The sequence below is a fragment of the Chinchilla lanigera genome, unplaced genomic scaffold (assembly GCF_000276665.1).
Source record: "Chinchilla lanigera isolate Chin_1 unplaced genomic scaffold, ChiLan1.0 scaffold00030, whole genome shotgun sequence".
NCBI lineage: Eukaryota > Metazoa > Chordata > Mammalia > Rodentia > Chinchillidae > Chinchilla > Chinchilla lanigera.
In genome coordinates, this window is record NW_004955431.1 from 10115036 (window position 1) to 10140050 (window position 25015).

Sequence of the window (25015 nt, forward strand, 5' to 3'; positions counted from 1 at the left end):
CACAAAACAAAAACAATATCTCTAAAATATTTTTATTCTTTAGGCAAAAGATTAAAAGTAAGACTGGTTAGGAAAGTACTACCCTTCAAAAGTGCAAACGCCACTAGAGGCCTGGTATGGTGAAGTGAATGGCCTCACACCTGGGATAGTGGGTGACTTTAATCTGATCCTATTGTTCATGATTATTTATGGCTGGAGCTGTGGGCAAACAAGGGGAGGGATTTTTTTTTTTTAATTGCAGTAAAGATTAGCAAAACCGAGGAGAACTCCAGCTAAGAAGAAAAGAAGGAAGGGAGAAAGGAAGAAAGGAAGAAAGGAAGAAAGGAAGAAAGGAAGAAAGGAAGGAAGGAAGGAAGGCAGGAAGGCAGGCAGGCAGGCAGGCAGGCTTGCCTTGTCTAGATGCTTTAAAGGAAAGGAGCCATGATAATTAGTTTGGATGGTGAGAGATGCCCAAACAATGTTTTAGTCATAACCAAATATCATAAACTGGGTAGCTCATGAACTACACAATGTATTGCTTCCAGTTTTGGAGGGTGGGAAGTTCAAGTCCAGGTCCAATTCAAGGTCCAGGTCCTGGTGGAGTTGGTGTCTGGTGGGGAGAATTGCTTCCTGATTCCTAGGTGGCACTTACTCACTGTACCTTCCCGTGGCAAAAGGGAAGACAGCTCTCTGGACTTCTTTTATAGGGCCATAACCCATCCATGAGGTCTTCCCCTTCCTAATCTAATCAGTTCCCAAAGATCCCACCTCTTAAAGCTATCATATTGGGGGTTAGGATTCAACCTTTGAATGAGGGGGAGGGGCATATTCAGGCAAGCAAATACCAGTGAACAGCTAAACCAGTGGTTGTTGTTCAGGCAACAACTGAGTATGTGTGTGTTGTGTCCGGGGTGTGCGCTTCTGCACTCCAGAGGACCCCAAGGAGGAAATGTACCATCCTGTGTGCTCCCTGGGTGAGCTTTCTAGGGAAGCCATGACAAAACATCACAAACCTGTCTTTAAACACTAGAAATGTTTCTCTCATAGTTCTGGAGGCTGGAAGTCCAAAATCAAGGTAGCAGTAGGGCACTTTTCCTCCAAAGGCCCCAGAGGAAAATCATTCCTCACTTTATCCAGCTTCTGGTGGCTCCAGGTGTTTCTTGCTTGTGGCCACATCAGTATTACTCTGGTCTCTGCCTCCATCTTCACATCACTTTCTCCTTTCTGTCTTTTCTATCTCTGGTGAGGACATTTATCACTGGATTTAAGGACAACCCATTTAATTCAGGATGATCTCCCCTCAAGATCCTGAACTATTTCCCAGTAAAGCCACAGCCACAGGCACAATCCAGTGGATAGGACACGGACGTATTCTGGGGGCCACCATTTAGGCCCTGTCCCACCTGTAGAATCATGACTTCAAGCACTTCATATTATGCGCCCCTACTGCAGATTCCAAAACTAGACTCGTTATAGTGTGGGGGAAGTGAGTAATCCCTGAGGCACTGGGCACTCGCTACATAATGCGGAAAGTACTCCGACTTCCAAGAAATGTTTATTAGTACATGTGTGCTTTTAACTTCTTACTTGTCAGACCCAGGGACAGTTACACAAGAGATTTTGCTTGTTTTGAACTGTGGATTGTCGGTGTTCTTGCTGGTTGACTGACTGAACAGGGTAAAAGTGAGAAAAGATCTGGGCTTGGGAGGGTTCATAGCAATCCTCAGAAAAACTCTTTTTTCTTTAATGTGCAGCAAAAGGGGCAATTATCTGTACAGGTGTCCTCTATGTATGATGTGGCCGAGGAGCTGTTTCCACCTCCCACCTCATTTTGCTCAATTTTGGCCTTTGTTTTTTCTTGCAAAGACAGATCGAGAACTTACAATCTACCAGAAGAATTATTTGTAAATGAAAAAAAGAGTGCAGATGCCCTGGCTTCAATCCCCAACAATGCACAAACAAACAAATTTTTAAAAAATCTCGAACAAAAAGTGTGGCAGTACCCAAACGGGTACCTTCTGGGAGAAGAATTTCAGCTACCACCTGACAATTGAGTACAAAAGAAGTTCTAATAGGCCAGCAGACAAGCGGGCCATCATGGAATGCTCCTGTATTTTCGGTGTGCAAACTCTTAATGCTAATTTGACTTTCTGCCAGATACTGTAGACAATAGTTATTAGTCTTCTGATATGCAGGAAAGGGAAACAAATGGGAACAAGTGAGGGAAGTGGGGGGTCAAGGAGCTTTCTGTGGAGGGGTCAGGGCCCCCAGCCTTGCACTGGCTTCTCCTCCCTTGAGCTTTGTCCTCCTACTTTAAAACGGACTCCTGCCAGACCACAAGGGCATCTTCAAGAGAATGTTCAGCGTTTCCATCAAATTTATTGCCTGCAGGCTTCAAAGAAAGGTGATTTTGAATTTGAGATTTAAATGAAAGTGTTGCATAGCCATTACTGTACATTTTTAAAAACTAAAAAGTATTAACAACTACACTTGATCTTAGCCAAAAGGCCAAGAAGCGATTTAACAACTATGTTACATGGTAGGACTTCTTCTGCAGCATGGACCATAGCTCTGGATCTGCATTTTGAGGTCAGCTTTTCACACACACTCCTTGGAATTTTATAGATCAAACTTACAGTGTACTGTGTTAACATCCAAGTTTAATACAGTCTGTTATTGTCCCAGTTAGAACATTTAGGCCTGTGGAAATCATATATATCTGTTTTCCTTAGTTATCAGACCTGCTTTGTAATGTAAGAGGACTGTCATCTCCAAGGGGCAGAGAAAGCCTTAGCACAACTCACCCTTAGCCTAGGCCTGGACCAGGGTGGTACAGTTTAGCAAATTTCCAAGGATAGAGTTCTGCTTTTGTTTATGAGCAATTACAATTCATGTGTCAGAAGATACACTATTCATATGTCTTAATGATTTTGATATAAAAGTAAAGGCTACAGAGTCACAATTGTGCACACTAAATTTTAACTTTTATGGGTCTCTGGTGGCAGAACTAGAATATAGTACAGGCTGGCTAAAAATGAAGTAAAATAATGCAATACAAAAATTGCACAGAGAGACAGAGAGAGACAGAGAGAGAGAGAGAGAGAGAGAGAGAAGGGGAGGGAAGGAGGGAAGGAGAGAGAGAATAAGAAGAGGTTGGGCAGAGACAGGGAAAGCCTACTCCAAAGTGGATCTGAAGTTAAGGACTAGCAATCTAGCAGCTTGCAGCCGGTGTACAGTGACTCACTTTAAATAAAACCTTGAGAAGATTCTAACGGCCAAAGTGATCTCCTTTTGGGGGACATTTTTGTAATCTCTAAGTTTAAAAAAGAAGCCCAAACCTCAGAGCAATGCTTTTTTTTTTTTTTTTTTTTTTTGGTTTTTCTCCAGTACCGGGAACCGAACTCACAACCTTGCACCTGCCAGGCAGGCGCTTTTACCACTGAGCTAAATCCCCAGCCCCTCTCAGAGCAATGCTTGATGTCTTTGTCTAAGGGTCTCCTGGGCTGGTGAACGAGCTGGTTCCTGGTCCCCTTCAGCAATGGTGACTTTCTAGCAGACTGCGTGGAAGTCAATATTGTCCGGGATCCCTCTGGCCTTTGCCTAGTCTTGCAGAGTATCTGGATCAGGAGTTGCTTACAACTTCTTGGCCTGAGGAACCGGACTGCAGTGGATTTGAGAGCAGAGCTCGGGTGTCCAGAGCTGGTCCCTGATCTTCTTGACCCCTTCCAGATTATTCTCACTTTACCCTGTCACCCAGGACGATTGTACGGTGAAATCTGTGCTTAGCATAATAGCTCCTCTTTCAGAAGTGCTGACAGCCGAGAGATCTGTGGGTGGATGGGGAGCTTCAGGCTTTGGGAGGATGTCCCGTCGATTTTCCTCCTTCTCTTCCTGACTCTGGGTGCTCATGGGAGCCTAAGCAGTCCTGGAACAACATGTAGGTCCCGCAGGGCGAGACTAGAGGGTGAGGAAGGGCTCTCAAAGGGATGAGAGAAGCCTGCTAGAGTTCCTGTGTCAGAGGCACATTCACCACACAGCTTGGTGAGCCCGTGTGCTAGAAAAGACGGAAGAGTCTGTGGTCTCCCTCTTGCCACACAGAACTAACTCTCCTGTCCGTGGAGCACAGGTGCACCCTGAGATGCATCCTCAGACCTGGAGTCTAAGGAGCCTGAGGTGGCTCTTGGGACACGATGCGAGCAGGGTCTGCTGGTGAGCAGCGGGCACTTCTGCCACGGGGCCACCGGCATGTCTAACGCTAACCACCGGTCCCTCTCTGCAGTGCCTGGCGCGGGAGCCCCGGCCACAAGTAACTCCTGGGGAGCTCGTTAAACACACAGAAAGGTCCCTGAGAACCCAGCTGTAGTGCAGACAGCTGGCCCCAGGGGCAGTGTGAGAATTCAGTGGTACAACACAGTGCTCTAAACATTTCAGATGCTCAACCAATGGTCCTTCCTTCCCTGGAATTCTGTAAGATGCTCAGGGGGAAGAGAGCCCAACACTTGCTGGTAAGAATTTTACTAATAATTTTTACTTTAAAATTCACTTACCTCTGACCAGTCCTATAAGTTTGGCCGGGGTTTTCTGGGACCTAGAACTTTCAGTGCTGAATTCGGTAACATCCCACTCTCCTGGAAAACGGGCAAGTTGACTACTTTTTCATTTCATACCTGCCATCCTAACGTCATTTTTTCTTTTTCTTTCTGTTTTTTTTTTTCTCTTTTCTCCATGCATAAATAAATCAGTGACATTTTTTATGTAGATATTGCTGCTTTTCTGCCATCCTGCCAGGATATAAACACAGTTTCACCTAGCGGTGGTTGTATCAAGGCGCCTTTAGAGACCAATTTAATCAGTTTCTTGTGGTAAAATATACATGAATTTGGCTGGTTTAATCATTTGTAAATGCACAGTTCTGTGGCAGTAAGTACATTTACAAGGCTGTGTAATTATCACCACCATCCATCTCAGAACTTTATCTCTTCATTCCCTCCCCCAGCTCCAAGCCCTAGATACTTCATATAAGGGCAATCACACAACATTCATCCTTTTGTGACTGGATTTTTCCACTTAGCATAATCCTCAAGGTTCTCCCTCGTAGCATGTGTCGGTGTTCCTTTCCCTTTAAGGCTGAGTGATATTCCATTGTATCACTATACCATGCTTTGTTCATCCATCCATTCATTCAGGGACATTTGCTTCCTCTCCTTGGCAGTTGTGAATAATATGTTTTGCACATGTGGTGTTTGCTCAAGCCCTTGCTTTCAGTTATTTTTAGTTTATACCCAAAAGTTGAATTGCTGGATCATGGTAATGCTATGGTCAGTGTTTTGAATAATTGCCATAGTAGCTGTACCATTTTTCCATAGCAGCTGTATTATTTTTTCATTCCCACCAACAGTGCCCAAAAGATTACACTTTCTCTACATCTTCACTAGCACTTGTTCTGTTCTATGTGAGGGCTTGTTTGTTTAATATAGACCATCATGGGTAGCAACCCATTTCAGTTTTTAAATGAGTTGTATTTTCAGAAAGTCCTTACTGTTTCTTGTATTGTTTGGAAATTGTCCCTTTACATTGAACTCACTAATTCTGAACTTTCCCCAATATGTCTCCCTGTGATTTTCCTCTTTCGGTGATGAGAATTTCCAAATCTTTACAGTTTCTCGTTGTTCTTGATTTTGAATCTTTTAGTCACTCTTATTGCTAAGATTGTGCACAGCACAAAAGAAAAAGGCTTACAGAAAATAAGAAAAGAAAGTAAGTGCCCTTCCCTAGAAGCCCTTCTTGGGCTCCTGTCCTCCTGGAAGGCAGGACCGGAGTATAGCTTCTTATCTATTCCTTAGCTGCTTTCTAATGCACTTTCCTTCAGGGCGGGTGCATTTCAAGATTTCCTTGAGCAGTTTTCCTTTCTGTGCTTTATAGAGCAACTGGTAAGCTGAGCTCCATAGGGAAGTATTTACTTACATCACTTACAATCAAGTGAATGAGATCTGGCTGAAAAGGAGCACGCTGGCATGAGATGGGAACTAGCTAAGAAAGAGCATGTGGGCTGTAGCCTACACCACAACCCCCAGATGCCTGTGTTCGTTCAGTTGAATGTGAATCAAAGAATCAGAGCTGCTCTTTTGCATTGACTGGTCACTTGCGTGCAGATGGTCAGTGCATGCTCAACTTACTTTGTTAGCTGGAACAGAGCACCAATTTACTTGCATCAGTAGGAATATTCTCTGGCCCCTGAAAGATGAATGTGTGTACTTACATGTAGAAATTATTAGCATCGTGAATGACACATTCATGAAACACCTACACTGTGCTTAGAGGTCTGGCAGGTAGGGAAGGAGATCAGAAAGTAGATCTCAGGATGGTGACTTCCAGAAAGCAACTTGTTGATTTCATGTCAAGACAATTTATGTGACTTATGTCAGGGGTTGTCCAATTTTTCCTGGGAAGTGTCAGATAGAAGATATTTTAGACTTTGTTCATCACGTGGTCTCTGCAGAACTACATGAGCCTTTGTATCCACAGGCTCCACATTTACAGATTCAACCAACTGTGGATGGAAAATATCCATAGAAGACAGGCAGGGTTGTGCACAGCTATAATCCTAGTACTCCAGGAAGCTGAGGTACGAGGGTCACCCAGCCTGGACAGTGCAACAACTTAGCAAGATCTTTTCTTTAAAAATGATAAAAGGGCTGGGGATATACCCAATGTACATCCTTGGATTCAACCCCAACACCTCCACCCCCAAATAAAAGCAGTGAGGGAAGATAGTTACATCTTTACTAGACATGCATAGATTTTTCCTAAAATTAAATTTAAAAATATAGTATAATAGCCATTATCGTGGTATTTATACTGTGGTAGTATAAGTAATCTAGAGATGATTTAAATTATACAAGAGGATGTATGTAGGATAGATAGGATGTGTGCAAATATTACACCATTTTATATATAGGACTGAGCATCTGTAGGTTTTGTTATCCACAGGGGGATCCTGAAATAATCAAGGTTCAACATAACACTCAACTCTGCAGTTTCTCTCCAATTCTGCCATCCACACCGCATAAACAAGGGAGCAGGTGTATGTCCCACTAACATTTTATCCCTGGCTCCTAAAATTTGAATTTCTACCATTTTCATCTGACACAAAATGTGATTCTTCTTTTGATTTTTTTCAACCTTTTCCAAATACAAAAGCCATTCTCAGCTTACAGGCTACCCAAAAACAGGCAGCAGGACCAGACTTAGCCCAAGGACCCCAGTTTACAAAACCTCTAGAAGTCAGAACTTCCAAGAGTGTTTCTTTTTGATGCTTAATTTTTAATTTTTTTATTTTAAAGAGAATTTAAAAATAAGAAAATAACAACAACATAGATGAAAACAAACCAACAAAGACAATAAAAATTATACAGGGTTTCAAAACAAAATAATAGAGATTAACAGTGGTTGTTACATTATACATTGTTATCTTCAACGAATTTGCTCAGATTACTAGATGTAAGAATGTAAGATTTATCAAACCATTAAAGAGAATAAAGAATAATAAAAAAATAGATACAATCCAGAGCTTCACTAGACAAGATGGTAGAAATTCACCGATAGTTGTTATATACATATTGTTGTCTTCAGATCAGTTGTTCAGATCACCAGATATAAGCATGCAAAATTGGTCAAATAAAATTTAAGCATTAACTGTTCCTTTCAATAAACGATTAGACATCAGCAGTACAATTATCCCAGCTGTCCATATATGTGTGTATATATATATATATATATAGTTATGGTTTATGTCTGTGTGTCCCCTCCAAAGCCTCATGGGACCACGGGGCAGGCTTTTAGAGTTTGATTATTATGGGTATGAGAGCTACACCCGCCCTGGGGTGGATAGTTTGCATATGTAAGGGAGAGGAAAAGGGTACTTGAGGACATTCCTCCGCCATTCCGCCCTGGTGTGCTTGCGGCTTAGCTGTGTTCTGCCGCCCTGAGCTGGAGCTCTCTGCCACGTGCCACTCTGCCTTATAATCTGCCAAGTACGGACTGAAACTTCCACAAACTGTAAGCGAAGTAAACCTTTCCTTCCTTAATTTTGGGAGTCAGATATTTTGTCCCAGCAACGAGAAAAAAGTAACCAAGACATATATATATAGGAAAACTTAGATGCAATTAAAATAAAATGTATGCTGTAGGAAGTCATGGAAAGATATGAACCTATGAAATACAAATAAGTGTTCCCAGTCACATGCCTTGGTGTGATTTGGATGCGTGATTTAATGGCGTCACAAAGGCGGAGTCTTGGGTAGGAAATGAGCCTGCCAGAGAGGAAGAGAGGATGGCAATTTTAAGGCTTGGCAGTGCCTGTGAATTCTTAAATCATGCCTTCATGCAACGCGCCTGTTCATTTCCTCTTTTACAACACATTTGCACCTGGAATTCTTACGGTGTCATTGTTACTGAAAAGTTTCTTTTTTTTTCCTCTTACAACCCTAGATTATAAATTCTCACAACCTGGCATTTTATTCCATATTCCCAGCGAATGTCTTTAACTTCGTAATTTTAGACACCCCTTTATTTTTTAAATGTAGAAAATGCTGCATAGGAAATGAGTCACAATAATTCCTGGTTATTCCCAATTGTCTTCTTATAATTTAATACCAGAGAATTTTACTAGATTGGATTCTTATGGTATTTTTAATCTGAAAAAGATGGCCTTCCCCAAGTTAAACTTTATAATGTGGTAATAATTTAACTACTATTTCCTCTCTGTACAATATTTATCTTTTAAAAAAGATGTTTTCCCAAATTGTTGCAGTACTGTGGTAATAATTTGCCTATTTCAAAGTTCTACAAGCACAATATTGGAGTTATAAGTTATTAAAGTAGAACACACCAAAAATTTACTAACCTTTAACTTCTGGGTGTAGAATCAATTTTTGACAATCCCAGTCTTCATATTCATGAAACATGGCTAACTAAAGCTTCGTATTGGTCTCCTACCCTACCAAAACATCCACTAAAAGCACCGAATAAGATAAAGAATTAACTTTGTTCTTGTTGTTGCTTACTGTAAAATCTCCTTCACATAGCGATAAAGCTGCATGTCTTTTTCAGTGCCTCAGTCATAGTAGGCTTGCAGTAAACATCCACTCCTGCCTTGCCTTATCCATGTGAACCAAGAGCCAAGAGAGGAATTGCCCCTCTAGAAAAAACCCTCATTTTAGAGAAGGTAAACTGGGTTGCACCGGGAGTGATGCGCAGAGTCTCTTAGAAGAATTGGTGTTACTGATCCAGTTTATAGGATCCCAGGGTCCTGACTACTAAAATCTTGTTCTTAGGGCATGGACTAGACCTCTGTTACAATCTTAGAACTCAAGGAGGTGTTTTCTAAAGCCTTTTCTGTTATTAATTCACTATTCTGTTCTTAATTAATTATTGCATATGTAATGTAAGACAACTAGAAACAAACAAAGCAGAAAAGAGAAAAAGAAAATGAGAGAGTACTGATGATGCAGAGTTTTTTACACACAATCTTCATCCATCCAAGAGCTGGTTGTTGTTGCATAAGTGATAAACAGCATAGATATGCAATGAATGAGAATGTGTCTGCCTTCCAGGCTAACAGAACCTATATAATGCTTCATGACCAGATGAGATAGGGCATGTTTGGGGTGGTAAAGCCGTAAACAGTATATGACATTTTAATGGACTGTCCTAGGTTGCAGAGTTTGTCTCTAAAACTGCACAGAACTTAATTAAAGTCAATAGAAAAGTGAAGTTAATAGGTAACATTACTAAAGCCCTCCAGGTTTCAGTTTAAAACAAGAACCTGTTGGGTTTTGAATCTTCCTTCTTATCCTGTTAGTCAAAGTGAGAAGATCGTGTAAGAAAATTTGTATTCTCTATATTTTTCTGTGCATAAAAAATGCATACTTCTATCAGCTTTCCAAGACTGCTGTAACAAATTATTATGATCCGGGTGGCTGCAACAATGGAAGTTTGTTGGCTCACATTTCTGGAGGCCAGAAGTCCGAGTTTGAAGTGTCAACAAAGTCAGATCCTTCCGAAGGCCTAAAGGGACACACTTGTTCCCCGGCTTCTGGTGTTTGTGGCAATCTTTGGTGTTACTTGGGTTTAACAAGTATCACCATGATGTCTGCCTTCATTTTCACATGGCGTTCTTCCTGGGTGCATGTCTGTGTGCATATTTTAAGTGACAAGCCCATACAACTCCAGTACAACTTCACCTTTAATTGTATCTAAAATGACCCTATTTCCAAATAAGATCATATTCTTAGTTATAAATATTGGAGTGCACAGTCCAACCCTTCACTGAGGTATTGGAAACAATAAAAAAATCACTCCTCTCAGATCATTTAAAGACATTTTTCTGAATTCAAATAATTTTGTCAACAGTTTATGTGTTTAAACACTGAGGAGCACTATAACACTAGAATAATGCATGAAAGAAATGCATGGTTCGATTTTTTTAGAAATTTAAATTATGATGATTGTTTTCTAAGTGCTTTTATAATCACAGCAGTCATGTATAGTGATTTTAACCTTATTATATGTGATGAAATGCAAGATTTGAGTCAGATGTGAAATGTGTGGGTATGACCCATCGAAGCTTGTTTAAATGATGAGCAAGGAGAGAAGCTCAATTTTGAGATTTATGTTGAATGGTTCTGCCTTTTGCTATGGTTTCAAAGCTTTAAATTGTTGTTCATTGTGGCTGCTCCTGCTTGGATCTCGTTTCCTCTGCCATTGAGGAAGCTGTGATTGGCGTGGACACATGGTTTAGCCTGGAGGGGATGTTCAGGCAGACACTGGAAGAGAAGATGATTTTTAGGAAATGTAAGGCAATAGCTCCTATTAACTTCGTTATTGCACTATTTTCCTCGCTTGCAAAGAAGAAGGGAATAATGTTCAGGGGTCGGGGGAGAGTGTTATTCTCACGTACTTTGGTTAGCATTGATTGCAGTTCCAAAACCTTGCAGTTGTCCAAAATCTAACAGCTGTTAGAAGGAATAATTTTCACTGTAAAAACAGTACAAAGGAAAGATGAAATGGAAACAGCTGATTTACTTTGCCTTCTCATCCATGATCACTGACTCTTCTGGGAGAGTAATCTTGGAATGTATGCTTCACCAACGTTAATGTAAGCACTGGGTGTTAGTTTTTGCCTTTCCCTGAATGTTTGCAGCATGCCTTACACACACCTATGATTTATCTCATCAAATTCTTTCTCCTATTCTAGATGGTGAATACAAAATAATCTTTGTTCCCCCTGAGAAGAAATGGGAGTTTCCAAATGTTGACTAAGTTGCCCACATCACCTATAAATGAAACTTAACCTGAGTGCCTCTGCTCCAGAGCCTATGCTCAAAATCATTACTGTATGCTATTCTGCACTGGTGCATTGTTTAACATGCATTGCAACATTAAATGTAGGTTAACATAAACACATTCACATCCAAGGCTGGAGGACATCTCCCGGTGTTAGGTGAAAGCTCTCTATAAACATGCACTGGAGCAGTAGGGACATCCATACTGAGTATGTTCCTAGGTTCAGCTTATCTGAGGCCTATCATGGCCTTGAGAGAAGAGACCATCAGCAAGATATCATCAGTCCAACATCTTTGTGGAAAGAAAGAAGATTCGTGTTAACTTACTCGTGACTTGTGAGAAATGCAATAAATAAAAATCAACCATTAGAAAATCTGTGGGAAAATCTTTTGTTGTTATCCTCTCCCTTTGGCGTTTTAGACCCTAAGTCCATTGTCCCCATTGGCTGAGTTGTAGATACTCTCACTTCTCCCTCCCAACTATTGGCTTACTTTTCTAGTAGTCTGTAATGGTCCTGGTGATGGTTTTCATGTTTGAGCAAAGAAGGTGTGGCCAAAAGAAAAATTGTTGTATATGGTTTCTTTTCATTTCTAAAGAGAAACTTTTCATTCTTATAGGAGGAAGCTGATAGCTTTGAGAACATGATCAACCTTTGCAGCCAGAGGGGGACTTTGGAGAAGGGAGAGGACTGTGGATTGTCCTTCTGGTCTTTATAGGAGGAGTCTAATTTTGTTCAGTCCTTACTGACTGGAAACATTTACTCTGAGATTTCTGTTCTAGTTTCTCCACACTGTGCCTCTCAGGAATGGAGAGAGATGACGATCAGATGTAGGGAAAGAGAGGAAGGATACAGAGAACAATCTCAGTTGGGAAATCCATCCCCTCTCAGGATACCAGTGTGAGCACATGTGGATGAACTCACATGCACATGAATACACATTCATAAGACTTGCCTTATTGATTTTTTCATGGAATCTCATTTCCAGAAATGGTGGGTCTTGACTTTACCCCAACTTCTTTCAGAAATTTCAGGAAGTGAAGTCTGTCAGAGAGCCTGGTGGTCAGTGTAGCGGGCTTTTGGGTTCAGGCATTGGAACTGACCCTTGGGCAAAGTACCTATGGCTACTGAGCACTGACCGTGGAATTCTCCCAAGATTGGAAAATGCCTGCTCATGGGTTGATTCCAGTACAAAGGTGTGTTTTATTTGGAGTACAAAATGATTTTATAAAGATCAACTTACTAGAGTTTATTTAGAGACTCTTATTTTGGAGATTTTGAAATAAAAATCTGATTTCACTTTCTCTTAAGAAATTAATCAATCTGGCCTGCTGTCTTCCCTGTGGCAGTGTCGAGCTGCCCCATATACAGGGGTGGGGTGTTCTAGTTTAGTGCAGTCCCCCTTAGTTCCTGCTTCTGCCTGTGTTAGTGTCCACTGATGACTGTTTGCTCTGTTTGATTATGCCTGGCCCACTTCACCACTTGTCACCTGCCAAGCCTCTGTGGGCATTTGAGTCATGATAGTTTATGCCTATGGATCATGTACTATAGGGAAATTGCAACCAGCCCCAAGTTATGTTATTAACTCAGCTCTTATATTTAAATAAAAAAGAATTATAGGAGCTCTAATGTACAGAGTATAAGACTGAGATAAAAGGAAAAGGTGGCCTAGGGTACTTTATATGTGACTTTAAAAAAACAATACTAAGGTTATCTCCAAGTGTGTATTCGTCACTGTGTACCCATTCCAGCATTTATTGATAAAAACATAGTCTCTTGTAACCAAGTTTTCAGTTTGCACTATAGTTTTTTTTTTTATTTTACCAGTGTCATCTTTTAGCTGTCATTTATACAATAATCTTGATGATTTTCACATAATTATGCAGAACAGTATTATTATTCAGACAATTGCAGTGATTTGCAATGTTAAAAGTGGACTGATTTTCAAATACATTTTTTGAAATATAAGTATTTTTCTCCAAAAATATTCTCAAAGCCAAGGATAATTCTTTTCTAACTGCATTTGAAGGTGAAAATTAAAATTTTATTCCTAAAATAATTTAGAATATAATTTTAGGTTGCATTTTGACTGAATACTACTAGGATGATTATCAATTACTCACCATTATGGGTCCAATAAACAGAACACTGACGCATATTCTGCAAAGAATATAGAAAAAACAAAAGACTGCCCTCTGCTCATTAATCAAACAGACAAATAAACAAATGCGGTGATAATGGTGATGGTTGGTGGTAGTGGTAGTGATAGTGATGTTGATGATGGTGATGGTTGGGAGTAGTGACGGTGGTGGTGGTGATGGAGAGGATGATAACAGTGGTGTTGATGGTAATAGCCGTGGTGGTGATGATAGTGGTAGTGATGATGGTGTTGGTGATGGCAATGGTGATAGCAGTGTTGATGATGGTAGTTTGGGGTTGGGGTGATAGTAGTGGTGATGATGGTTGTGGTGATAATAGTGGTGATGGTGGTAATGATGGTAGTAGAGGAGATAACGGTGATGGTAGTGATAGTAGTGGTGGTGGCGGTGGTGATAAAGATAGTGGTGTTGATGGTGGTGCTGGTGATGGTAGTAGTGATGATAGTGATAATGGTGGTGGTGTTGAAGGCAATAGCGATAGTGATGCTGATGCTGGTAGTGGTGGTGATGCTGGTGGTAGTGGTGGTGGTGCTGACAGTATCAAGTGGTGGTGGTAACAGAGGTGATGGTGATAGTGGTAATGACAGTGGGGATGGTGATGATAAGGTGACAGCAGTGACTATGGTAGTTTTAATGTCACAGGGGCGGTAGTACTGGTGATGGTGATGGTGATGATGATGTTAACAATCCCTTTGGAAATGTCAGTTTTATGGCATTGGCATTGTTTGAAAAACATCACTTGAGAAGACTAATTTGAATTGTATAAAAATATCCCTTTTAATGTCAAGCTATCTATGCAGGCGAATAGATTAGAAATAGAAATAGAAATATTTAAAGCAACCAGCTCCATACTTTAACGTCAAGCGACATTTATAAATATTCCTGGCAGAAGCATAGCTCTATGGCTTTGAAAATGTTATTTTATGCAATTTCAAGTGACAGACCAGTGCACAACAGCATACAAGGCAAAGCGGTTTATCTTTAGCTTTTTATCCTTCAAACATACACCAATACTTTTGACTATAATTCTCTTGAAAATACTTTTGCAACTTTCTTTTAAAGTGGAGTTATTTTTTAAAGCTTTAAGGAGTGTTTGTAAATCAGGAGTTTCATAGAGTGAATCCAGGCTACAGGATCATTTTGTGTGGGCTTACTAATGGCTAGTGTTTTTGTTTTTTTTTTTTTTTAATTGAGAAGAGTTAAATTTAAAAATAATTTTTATTGTTAAAATTAGAAACAACCTGGGTGTGATGGCGCATGCCTATATCCAAGCACTGTGGGAGACTGAGGCTGGAGAATCACAAGTTCTCCAGCTTGGCAATTTATTAACTTAGCGAAACCCTGCCAAAAAATAAAAAATAAAAATAGGTGGGGGATGCAGCTCAGTCCAAAGCCCTTGGGTTTACTCTCCAGTACTAGAGAAAACTTTGAAAATAAAAATGTAATATGGGAGCACTGTGCCTGGTGCTGCTTGTCTTGGACCCGACATAAATTATTTAGTTTGCTCTAGTCACGCTGATGGGTTTTTGGGCCGGCCTTCACTCATCCATATACCCAGCCTGGCCCCAGTGGGTGCTGGGTTTTTGATTCCTGCTGTGGCCAGGACCTTCTTGGCCTTAGTAGTGGGAGCGTGAAGCAGTTCTCAGCATTGTCTGAAGGTAGCGTCATACCCACCATCACTCTCGGAACGTTAAGCTGACAAGCATTACTTCTCAGTTACCCTTCCTGGAGATTTCCTTTCCCTCTACTCTGAAAGACTGTCTTCAGTGGCTGTGTGGTTCTCTTAATCATTTTATTACTTCTTCTCTAATTATCATAGTAAGAGGATTCTGCCTAATTAGAAACTGTACCACACTCTCAGCTGTCTACATGCGTGGATCTTTTGGGAGATCCTCTCAGCCACAGAATGTAAGTTTAATTCTTTTCTAGTCCTGAAAATTATGAGTTCAACCAGACTGTTCAGCTAAGCCTGTTCTCGGGCTTGGCTACCCTTAGTCTTGAAAACCCATCTTAAGATAGTTGATATGCGTTTTCTTCTGAGTTCAGATCAAAGATTATTTGCACCCTCTCCGGAGAGAGTGCTGTGTTGCAGTTTCCATTTTCTTGAACTATGCTTTAATTTCTTAAGTGACAGAATGGCAAAAGGAGTAGGCTATGCTAAAGATGTAGTAGGAGGCAGCAAAGAATTTCTTAATAGGAAAAACAAAACCATTAGAAGCTGGAGACCATCTGTATTTAAAATAAAAAACAAAAACAATAAATAATGAATGATCGGTCATTTGGAAGAGGTTGTGGTACCCTCAAGTTTGTCTGAATCGGAGAAAGGCCGTGAGCCAAACCGCCCTCCGTAGTCACAGGGGGACGGCATCAGTTGTTGCTGATGTGCATACAGTCAAGCGTCTGAGGACACACTTTCAGTCCCATAGTTGTTTTCTTTTTTCCCAGATGGACCCAGCAAATGAAATTGGTAGCATTTCAAAGGAGAAAGTTTTCCTTTATTTCTTTAAGCTTCAGTCTGTTATCCCAACAAAATCTGCTAGTCTCTTCTGAATGTCAACAGTATTATCCACCTCTGCAAGAGTCTCTCACAGTGTCAGGTTTTAAAACTTAAAAACAAAGTGTGAGAATCTTTCTTTTCCTCTCTCTGATCATTGTTATTGGTATTATTTAACTAACCTATCTCTCTTTTTATGCGATATCTTTCTCTAACCAAGAACCAGAGTTTCCCTGAAGAACATTTTAATCAGAAATTTCTAGCTAGAGAAACTATTGTAAAAATAAATTCCCACTTGCATAAGTTTATTATCTGAGAAATGAAGTGATGAAAAAATCAGAGGAAATTTTGGAGAATGTATTTTAATAAAAATGACAGTTTCTAATATTTCTAATGTGTGGCTGTAAAACTACATTTGAGAACCAGAAACATCTAGAATTACATGATTATAAAACAGTAAAGTTCACAATAGTTGACTTGCAACATTATGTGGCAGAAGAACACCCGGTGATAAGAGAGAATAGAAGCCAAGCATGGAATAAAATTGGAGAGAAACTTTCTCTTGATTCAGTTTTGGCAAGACAGGGGGCCTGGAAGTGCCAGGTTTTAACTGAGGCTAATTACAATGGTCATGTTTTGAACTATGTAGAGAGTAAAGTTATTGACTTGGTGTCTTAGATAATACCTAAGGTGGCTAGATGTTTGGTTTTTTTTACAATGTATAAACATTCCTTTTTGGTAAAATTTCATTAAAATGAAACAACAAAACCTTTCAGCCTACTGTCTCTAGCTGGTGTCAAGAAAATCAAGAAGAATATAAGTAAATATTTTTTTAAAAAGAAAGTTAAAACCGGATATCCACACTCAGTGATTCCCATAAATGGACTGAATTTCTTGGCTTTTATTTTCACAATGGCTTATAACCTAAAATGTATTAAATGAGTAACGGTAAAATATCTTAGGATCTCCAACACCAAGAGAGACCCGGATAAACCATTATTTCTCGCGTCGAACAAATGTGGCAAGGGCTGAGGAGCTATTCTCCGTTTTGTGGGTAGAGGGCGCACTTGTAAAGAAAATACCCTTGCTAAGGCCCTGTTAAGAACCTGGCCCAGCTCCCTGAAGTCAGCGTCACCATGGAGATTTCATTCCAGTGAGGGGGAATGGATTCTATGGTCTCGCTTTGGAAATGTGTAAATAGCAGATGGTTTTATTGCCTTTGTTTGAATCTCTGCCTTTGCAGAGCAACTCAAGCCGGAAGCTCAGAGGAGAGAGAGTCCTTATTTGTCTGTAAGGCTTTGTTTTTCCTGTGTGCAGTCTGGCTCCTGGGATGAGTTTGTGCAGTGACAGTTTATGAAAAAGATACAAATTCAGATTTCACATAGTCAGGAAAAGAAATATGCTTTTCTTCAGCCAAAGAAATAATTTAAGCTTCCTTTACAAAAAGATATTTTTATTAGGCATTCTCTTACTATATACTATTAATGTGCGTATAGGTGATAATTATTGAATGTAAAGGCTTTATGAACTGAAATTTGGAACACAGACATAAAGGTGCATGTTTTCATGTATTTGAATGGATTTATGTCCCTACAGCTTGGTAGCTAAGAGCCTGCACTTAAATTCTAACTGACCTGGTTTAAATTCCTACTGATCTTCTGTTTAATCTAAGTCTTTTCTATCTGTAAAACTGTAACACTAATACCATAGTATTAGAATGTATTCCATCACTATCACAGAGGGGTAAAAAACTGATAAAGAGAAAATGTTTATTTTGTCTCATGGTTGTGGAGAATTCAGTCCATGGTCATAATCTGCTGCGGCACATCGTGGCAGGAAGGCATGGTGGAGCAGATGACTCACTTCATGACCAGGCAACCAACAAGATGGAAGAAGGGGGCAGACTCCCCTGACCTCTAGAAGGGCACATCGCAATGACATGAACGCCTCCCATGGGAACTGGCCTCTTAATGGTTCCTTCAGGTTCCAATAATGCAATGCTGCAGACCGAGCCTTTATGAAGCGGACCCCTCGGGGATGCTTGCGATCCATCAACCATTGTCCAATAAATTCTCCAAAGCAGAGAAGACTGAATAGAACAACGTATGTTGAGGATGAAATGTACTCAGTGCATACAGAACTGCTCTTCATGGTACATCACACCAAGAAGGCTGTTTTCACCTTCTCTTTAAGTCTTCATCACATAATCACTGTGGTACAATATAGTAGAGCTAATACAGAAACTGATAAGCAAGCGAGTCAAACCAAATCATCCAGGGTCGTATCATTATGGCAAATCTGTACTCAGAACCTAGGTATCCTAATCTTCCTTCAAGATCTTTTCCAGGAGGTAATAATTCTAATCATCTGTTTTGTAAGATACTGCAGCTTTGGCATTACTCTATGTACCATAGGAGATAAACCCTGGAGCAGTCAATGAAAAGGAAGGAAAGTTATATTGCTGTATAACCAAAGCACTGAGAACTGAAAATTAATGGAATATTAACTGAGTGTATAGACAGATAACCTTCCTATAAATTACATATAATCCACATACATTTTATTTTCTACTATAAACTATTTCAACAGAAGTTTCCTAGAGGGATATAAATCTCTGGTTCCCACAAATCTAAAAGCTGGTGACAGACCCCAAGAGACTCTAAGTTAAGCTAATGATTCATGGGTGATATCAGCTGAATGTACTTGCCAATGAATTTTTAAAGCATCATCTAGTGGAGGTCTAATGGTAGTCAGAGGCAGAGGCCATACCCATGCTATGTGAGCAACTTTTACCAGCTTTGCACAAATTCCCCGATACTAAGCCAAAGTATGATTTTCATCAGAAGAATAATACCAATAGAATCCTAATCCCCAAGGAAATAAGGGGCACCCCAGGTCTGCTTAGAGAAGAATTCTGTTAAGTGTTCAGGAGCTATACACTGTGCTTTTAATTTTTAAAATCATTTTCTCTTAAGTATGCATTTGACTGATACTTACTTGCAAGTAAAATGCATTTAGTTAAAAAAATAGCTAAAATGTATTGGGAACTTGTTCTCTTTCTATTAATGACCTTAGATCACCTATCCTTAAAACAACTGATCTAATATGCTTAGGCGCCGACATGAACATCTAAGTTCCAGAGCTGAGTTCACCCAGGACCTGGGCTCTGTGAACAGCGTCATGTTTCTAGGGAATAGCCCCAGAGCAGCCTCTCTTTAATGCCAAAGAATGGAGACACTGCCTCTGCCCTCCATGTAGGTGGAGCTTTTAGGAGCAGGAACTCATTTTAAGGTAGCTGGTTAGAGTTTCCAACTTGCTCAGTCAGTGAAGGTGGCAGAGCAAGGGCTGGAATTCAGACCATAGCCCTTGACAGAACCAGTGGAAGGTGATGAAGTGACTCACCGTTAAGCTACTGATTGACATCAGTACTGGAGGAGTTCTGGAGGTTCTAAGACTGTAGATTTATGTCCTGGAGAAGAAGAGGTAAAGGTTCAGTACTACGTGAAGGCAAGCTGTGTTCTGAAAACCTAGAGCAGGGGCTGACTAATAACGAGTGCTTAATAAGTAAATGCTTATTGAATGACGACTAGAGCTTCAGATCGGTTGATGAGTCTTATGGGATTGGAGTGAGTGGAGAAGCTACGAGTTGACTCTGCAGCTGTCCTTTAGACCGTCAGAGGGATTTAAACAGGCAAAGAGTAGGTAGGAAAAAATGGGAAATAGGAAAGAGATTTCCATACAGAAACACAAATAGGAAAGATTAGCCCCCTTTTAGAGAAGAATAAAGCAGATAAATTAGAACATGTTTCACTTTAGAGTGGTCCATTCACCCATCCATTCATCCTTCCTTCCATCCAACAAATGCTTATTACATGTCAGACACTATTTCACAGCTAAGACAACTGGGGCGTGCAAGGGGAATGCCAAGGTCCACGGGAGAAGGAGGGACTCAAAACCGATGTGATAATGAGGGAGGAAGGGAGAAAGGCTGGGTAAGGCTTGGTTTTCAGAGATGAGGCAGGGGACCACTTGTGACCAAAGCAGGACAAAAAGGATGAGCAGCACGGGTGACACCAGGTCTTCTCGGGTGGCAAGAGGATGACGTGAAATGGGAAAGCTTGCAAAGTGCTCCTTTTCCTCTTTTCTCACACTTGCATCTCTACCTTGGCATCCACCCTGAATCTAACCTTGATGAATGCTTCCCTCCTCTGACACCTACTGAGCAGATTCCATAGCACAAGAGGTGACCGTCACTGTCCTCCTGTAGCAAGAAGCCTATTTTTCATTCAGACATGGAGCCTATTTCATAAGCTGGTGACCATGCTGGTTTTACATGCAGGTTTTACATTTCTCTACTTCATATAATAAGTTCGTACCAGAACATACCGTAACGCTTCAAGGAAAATTCTCATGGAATATTTGCCCAGAGAAAAGGATTATAAACCTTCTGCTGTTCTTTTCTGTTAGATGGAATGTGTGACAGTCACCTCTAGATCACTGATAAGGATATGAGAGCATGGGTAATTGGAGTGAACCGATTATCCTAAATTCACCCTTATTTTAACCTTGGGTCTAAGTATCCCTTGCTTTCAACTCTTTTACCAAAGCCTTCTTCTCTAATGAAAAGTTTTATATTTGAATTTTGATCACCTGACCTCACCCACCTTTTCTAGCGGGAAGTTGCTATTGGAAAAACACAAAATGATGCAAAGCAGAAGGCACGGAAAACATCAGAGTTTCTGATAGTTCAGCAGATTATTTGCTTTTTGTTTTTGTTTGTTTTTTTCGGGTACCTGGAATTGAACTCATGACCTCTCGCTTGCCAGGCAGGCGCTGTGCCACTGAGCTAAACCCCCAGCCTTTTATTTGCTTTTTGTCGGTGAAGCTTGAGGGGTAAATGGGTACACAATGCTCAGCACCAAATGACTCTTGCCTGACTTTTGGTGCGTAGTGATAACAGGTACTATTCCTTAACTATCACTGTGTTCTTTTCATATTCTCGGAATCCTGTTGTTAGAAAGAACATCAGAAGTTCATCATGTTTCACTTCCCACTTGCCAGCAGAATTATGCCTTAACTATCCAAGATGGGTCATTATGTTTTCTGTCCTTTAGGTCTCAGACTTGATAGATGGTCATCAGTAAAATGATAGAAATGAGTTGGCTGGCAACCTGCTTATGCCCTGTCGCGGTTCTGATGATGGTTGTTTACCCACCGAGCAGTGATATAACACATACACACTATAGATGAATGTGGACTGGTTTGAACCCAATGGTCTAAAATGCAAATGGCGGAATGTGCAGAACAAAAGGACCATTTTCCTTAAAAATGTGTTTCCATCTGTCAGATACTTGCCATGATGTTTGGTGCAAAGCAGGCACAATGTAGAAGTTTGAGTGAGTAAATGAGTTAGCAAATAAATATTGATCACTGGAGAAGCAAGCATGTTTATCTAGGAAGAGTGTGGGTAATTCTTTTCCTTTGTGTGTTCCCTGCATTCTTTTCTCTAAGGGGAACTCTGTAGGATGTGAGTCTGTATGGCACAGCATGAGAAAAAGAGTTCTGGATTTTCCTGTCCCCTCTTTGGGGTTATAGCTTCCATCAACAATTATGGATTTTTCAAAGTTCAGAAACAAAGGGACTTGGATAAGTTCGGCATTTTATTTCACCGTAGGACCCCTCCCCTTTTGCACAAACGTATCAGCCAACCACACTTTTAGGGAATAGTGCTCTTTTGGGCTCATTGTTCACATTTTTGCCTGACGGAGAGATCACGTCTCATTCATTTTTGTATGTCAGCGCTGTGTGCTATCTGGGATCTTGGGGAAATTCAGTAAAGACTTAAACACGTAAGATGAAAATGGCCTGTGTGCGTTTAGTTGGGATGACACTAATGCAGACAGAGAGAGATGGGCTCTCATGAAGGTAAAGATGAGTGAGGTCAGGGATGGCGGGAGGGAGAGGAATGACAGGAGGGCAGATCCTGAATCCAAAGGACCTATATTTAAGCCAAGTAGATCATGTCTTCTGATACCACACTTAAACTCTTGGGCCTGTGTTTCTCAGTATCCTCCTGTGGCACCTGTGCCTTTGAGCTTTCACAGACAGAATGAGCGACAACCACAGATGCCTTTATTCATACTTAACGTCATATCAAACTGTTCTAGGAATTTCCTTTTTAAAGCTGTAGCCAAGTGATTCTTTGAAAATTAAGAGTCATTTGGAAACACTATCTGAAACCCACACACCACTGCATTTGAGAACTCCAAATAATGCTGTGTCCTTCTGATTTCCTATTTTCTCAACTTACTACACATGTAATGTGTCGGGGTAGGGTTGCCAGAGGTTGACAAAGATAAAGGACTCCAGAGGTGTCCTTCGATGGAACTGCAGGCAAATATAAGAGATGCTAATGGAAAACACAGGTGAAGAGACTATCACTCCAGAAGGGTTTGTCGCTGGTACTCCAACGCCATTGGGAAATGCTATTCAAAATTCTTTTCATAGAACTCTGAATGGGCGCTTTCACTGGCCATCTTATAATTTGCTGAAATAGTCAAAGGAAATTGAAAACAAATAGAAATCAGCAGTGTTTCTACTGTTGATGTTATACAGAGTATGAACAAAACATTGCAATTCTCTCCAAAGACAGTGAAATGCTAAAAATTATTCATTTTGACTGTATTTTCTTGCAAGGAAATCTAAATTTGGTTCATTTTTCTTCTTTTAATGTTCTTATTGGAGAACAAGTGGAAAACTATCCAAAGGTTGCATTAAAACTTTTCTTTTCATGACAACAAGGAGCTGGATGGAGGGTCTGGGAGTTTTAGTGTTTGGCTCTCTTGAGCGGTGGGTACACAGGTACTTTAGTCTCTGTATTGAAACCTCAGCATTAACTTAACTTTGAAATGACTGTTTTATAAGAGGCTCCATTTTTCTTTCAACTGGAGGTAGAATGGGTCTAAAGGAGATTAATGTGTACATAATTATTTTACAGATATTTTCCTCAGAGATTATCATATGTGCATACAATGGCATCAGTTACTAAAAGACAAAACTGTCTGCTGACTTTGTTGCTATCCTGGAGTTTTACATTCAGCAGAGTGAAGGGGTGCTCCTTTCCCACATGTTGCTGCATCTACTTTATTATGGAAACAAAGGGTTCCTACCTCATAGCCTATTGATATATCAAGTAATAAATGTGACAGTTACGGGTTCTATTTGCCTTATCCCGTCTTCCTGCAGAACTGAGACATAACATGTTTCTTACTAGGAACAGATGCTTGAGCCCTTCCTTTGAAATTCCTGGAGAAGCTGCCCTGTTGATTCCATTAGAGGGGGAAGTGGCTTTATGCAGATGTCTACTTGCTGGGATGCATTGTTGTAATTGCTGTTCTGCGGCCCCTTGCTGAGTACCGTGCTTTTCTCTTGTAGGTGATGTGCCTTCAGGACTTTTTTGGTGACGATGACATTTTTATTGCATGTGGACCGGAGAAGTTCCGTTACCAAGATGATTTCTTGCTAGATGAAAGTGGTAAGGAAAAAAAAAGTTCAAAACCAGGGGAAATTTGAGGCAGCTTTTCAAAATGAGCTGCACCAGGCCAAGATTATGTCAACTCCAAAGCTACCAAATCAGTTTCAGATCCTGAAACAGCGTGTCTTTCCCATATCTTGAATTTCTTTGATTTTTTTAATATAGAAAACAGATGAAATGATAATTGGAAAGGATAAGTCATTTAGAACAATCAATTGCTAATGGCTAATTTATAACCATTGAACAACTAAACTGACATTCTATAAAAATCATAGTATGGATTTCTACATTTTTAATCATACTTTTATCAAAATTTGGACCTAAGGGATTTATAATTATATGATTATTGAGTATGTCCCTAGGCTCAGTTTACCTGAGGCCTCCTTTAATTCCTAACTGGGAAAATGCTTTGGTATTTGTTTTTCTTTAACTACTTTGGAATTTGCATGTCATTAGCATCTATGAGGTATCAAAAGAGGATGGTAGCTTCATTCCATAATAAACGGAATGTGACCTTCTGTACTTGATAAAGAGGGGCACTTGGTACAGAGGAGATAAGTGACAAGGAAGTGAATGTGAAAGGTTTTGACTTTGAGAATGATTTTACTATCAATGCTCTCATATTAACAGTAACACGGGTAGAGTTATTGTGCCAAAAAGACCCTTCCTTGGTAATATTGTTTCTAATTTAACTAGAATAATATTACATATTTATTAGTGATTCAAATTCCATCCAGTTAGAAATATATTGAAGTGGTAATGAATTTTTCCTTAAATGAATGCAGAAAAATAGGGATGTGCACTATCTAAACACTAACATAATGGGATCAGTGATACAATGGAGTGGTCTCATCCTAACACTCTACATGTGTATTTGCATATAGCGTAGATGTAGATATAGCTACAGCTGCATAAATAGTCATGGGCTGCATAATGATATCTTGGTCAATGACACTGGTGGGAGAAACATAAGCTATAAATAATATAAAGAGCAAAATAAAAGATATTATGAGATAGGGAGATAGATCTTCTGCAAATAAGAAGGTGAACTAGAAATGCAGGGAGGGAGGAGAAAGGGAAGACAATGAGATGTAAGACATTTAAGATGCATTATGCACCTTTAGCAAATTCTCATAATGAATGTAATCTTTGTGTACAGCAAACGTGTAATAATAAAAAAACAAAAGATGATATTGTCTAGTGACATTAAAGGCACTCTGGCTTATTTAAGTACATGCTAGGATGTTCTCATAACAACTAAATCATCCAGTGTTGCATTTCCCACAACATATCCCCATCATTAAATGGCATATAGCTACACATATATTATCAGTGAAATTTGTATAAGTATAATACAATTATTTCATATTTTAAAAGAACTTGGGGAATGTAAGGAGTGATAAGACCATTTCACAGTGAGAGTATATGTCGCTGAAGAGACTTACTCTGGTTCAAGGACACTAACTGGAAGAGTAGTTTGACTTTCCCTACAGATAAGTTATATA

At 40.0% G+C, this 25015-nt stretch overlaps 1 protein-coding gene across 3 annotated transcripts in view; it reads left to right on the top strand.

The window, feature by feature from the left end:
• Positions 1-25015, top strand: part of Dclk1 (doublecortin-like kinase 1) — a gene marked incomplete at its 5' end in the record, with an annotated part of 326977 nt that overhangs the window by 139407 nt on the left and 162555 nt on the right. For all 3 annotated transcript variants that reach the window (XM_005387689.2, XM_005387690.2, XM_005387693.2), the window contains 1 exon segment: positions 23411-23510. In XM_005387689.2, coding sequence (XP_005387746.1) covers positions 23411-23510 — 100 coding nt within the window.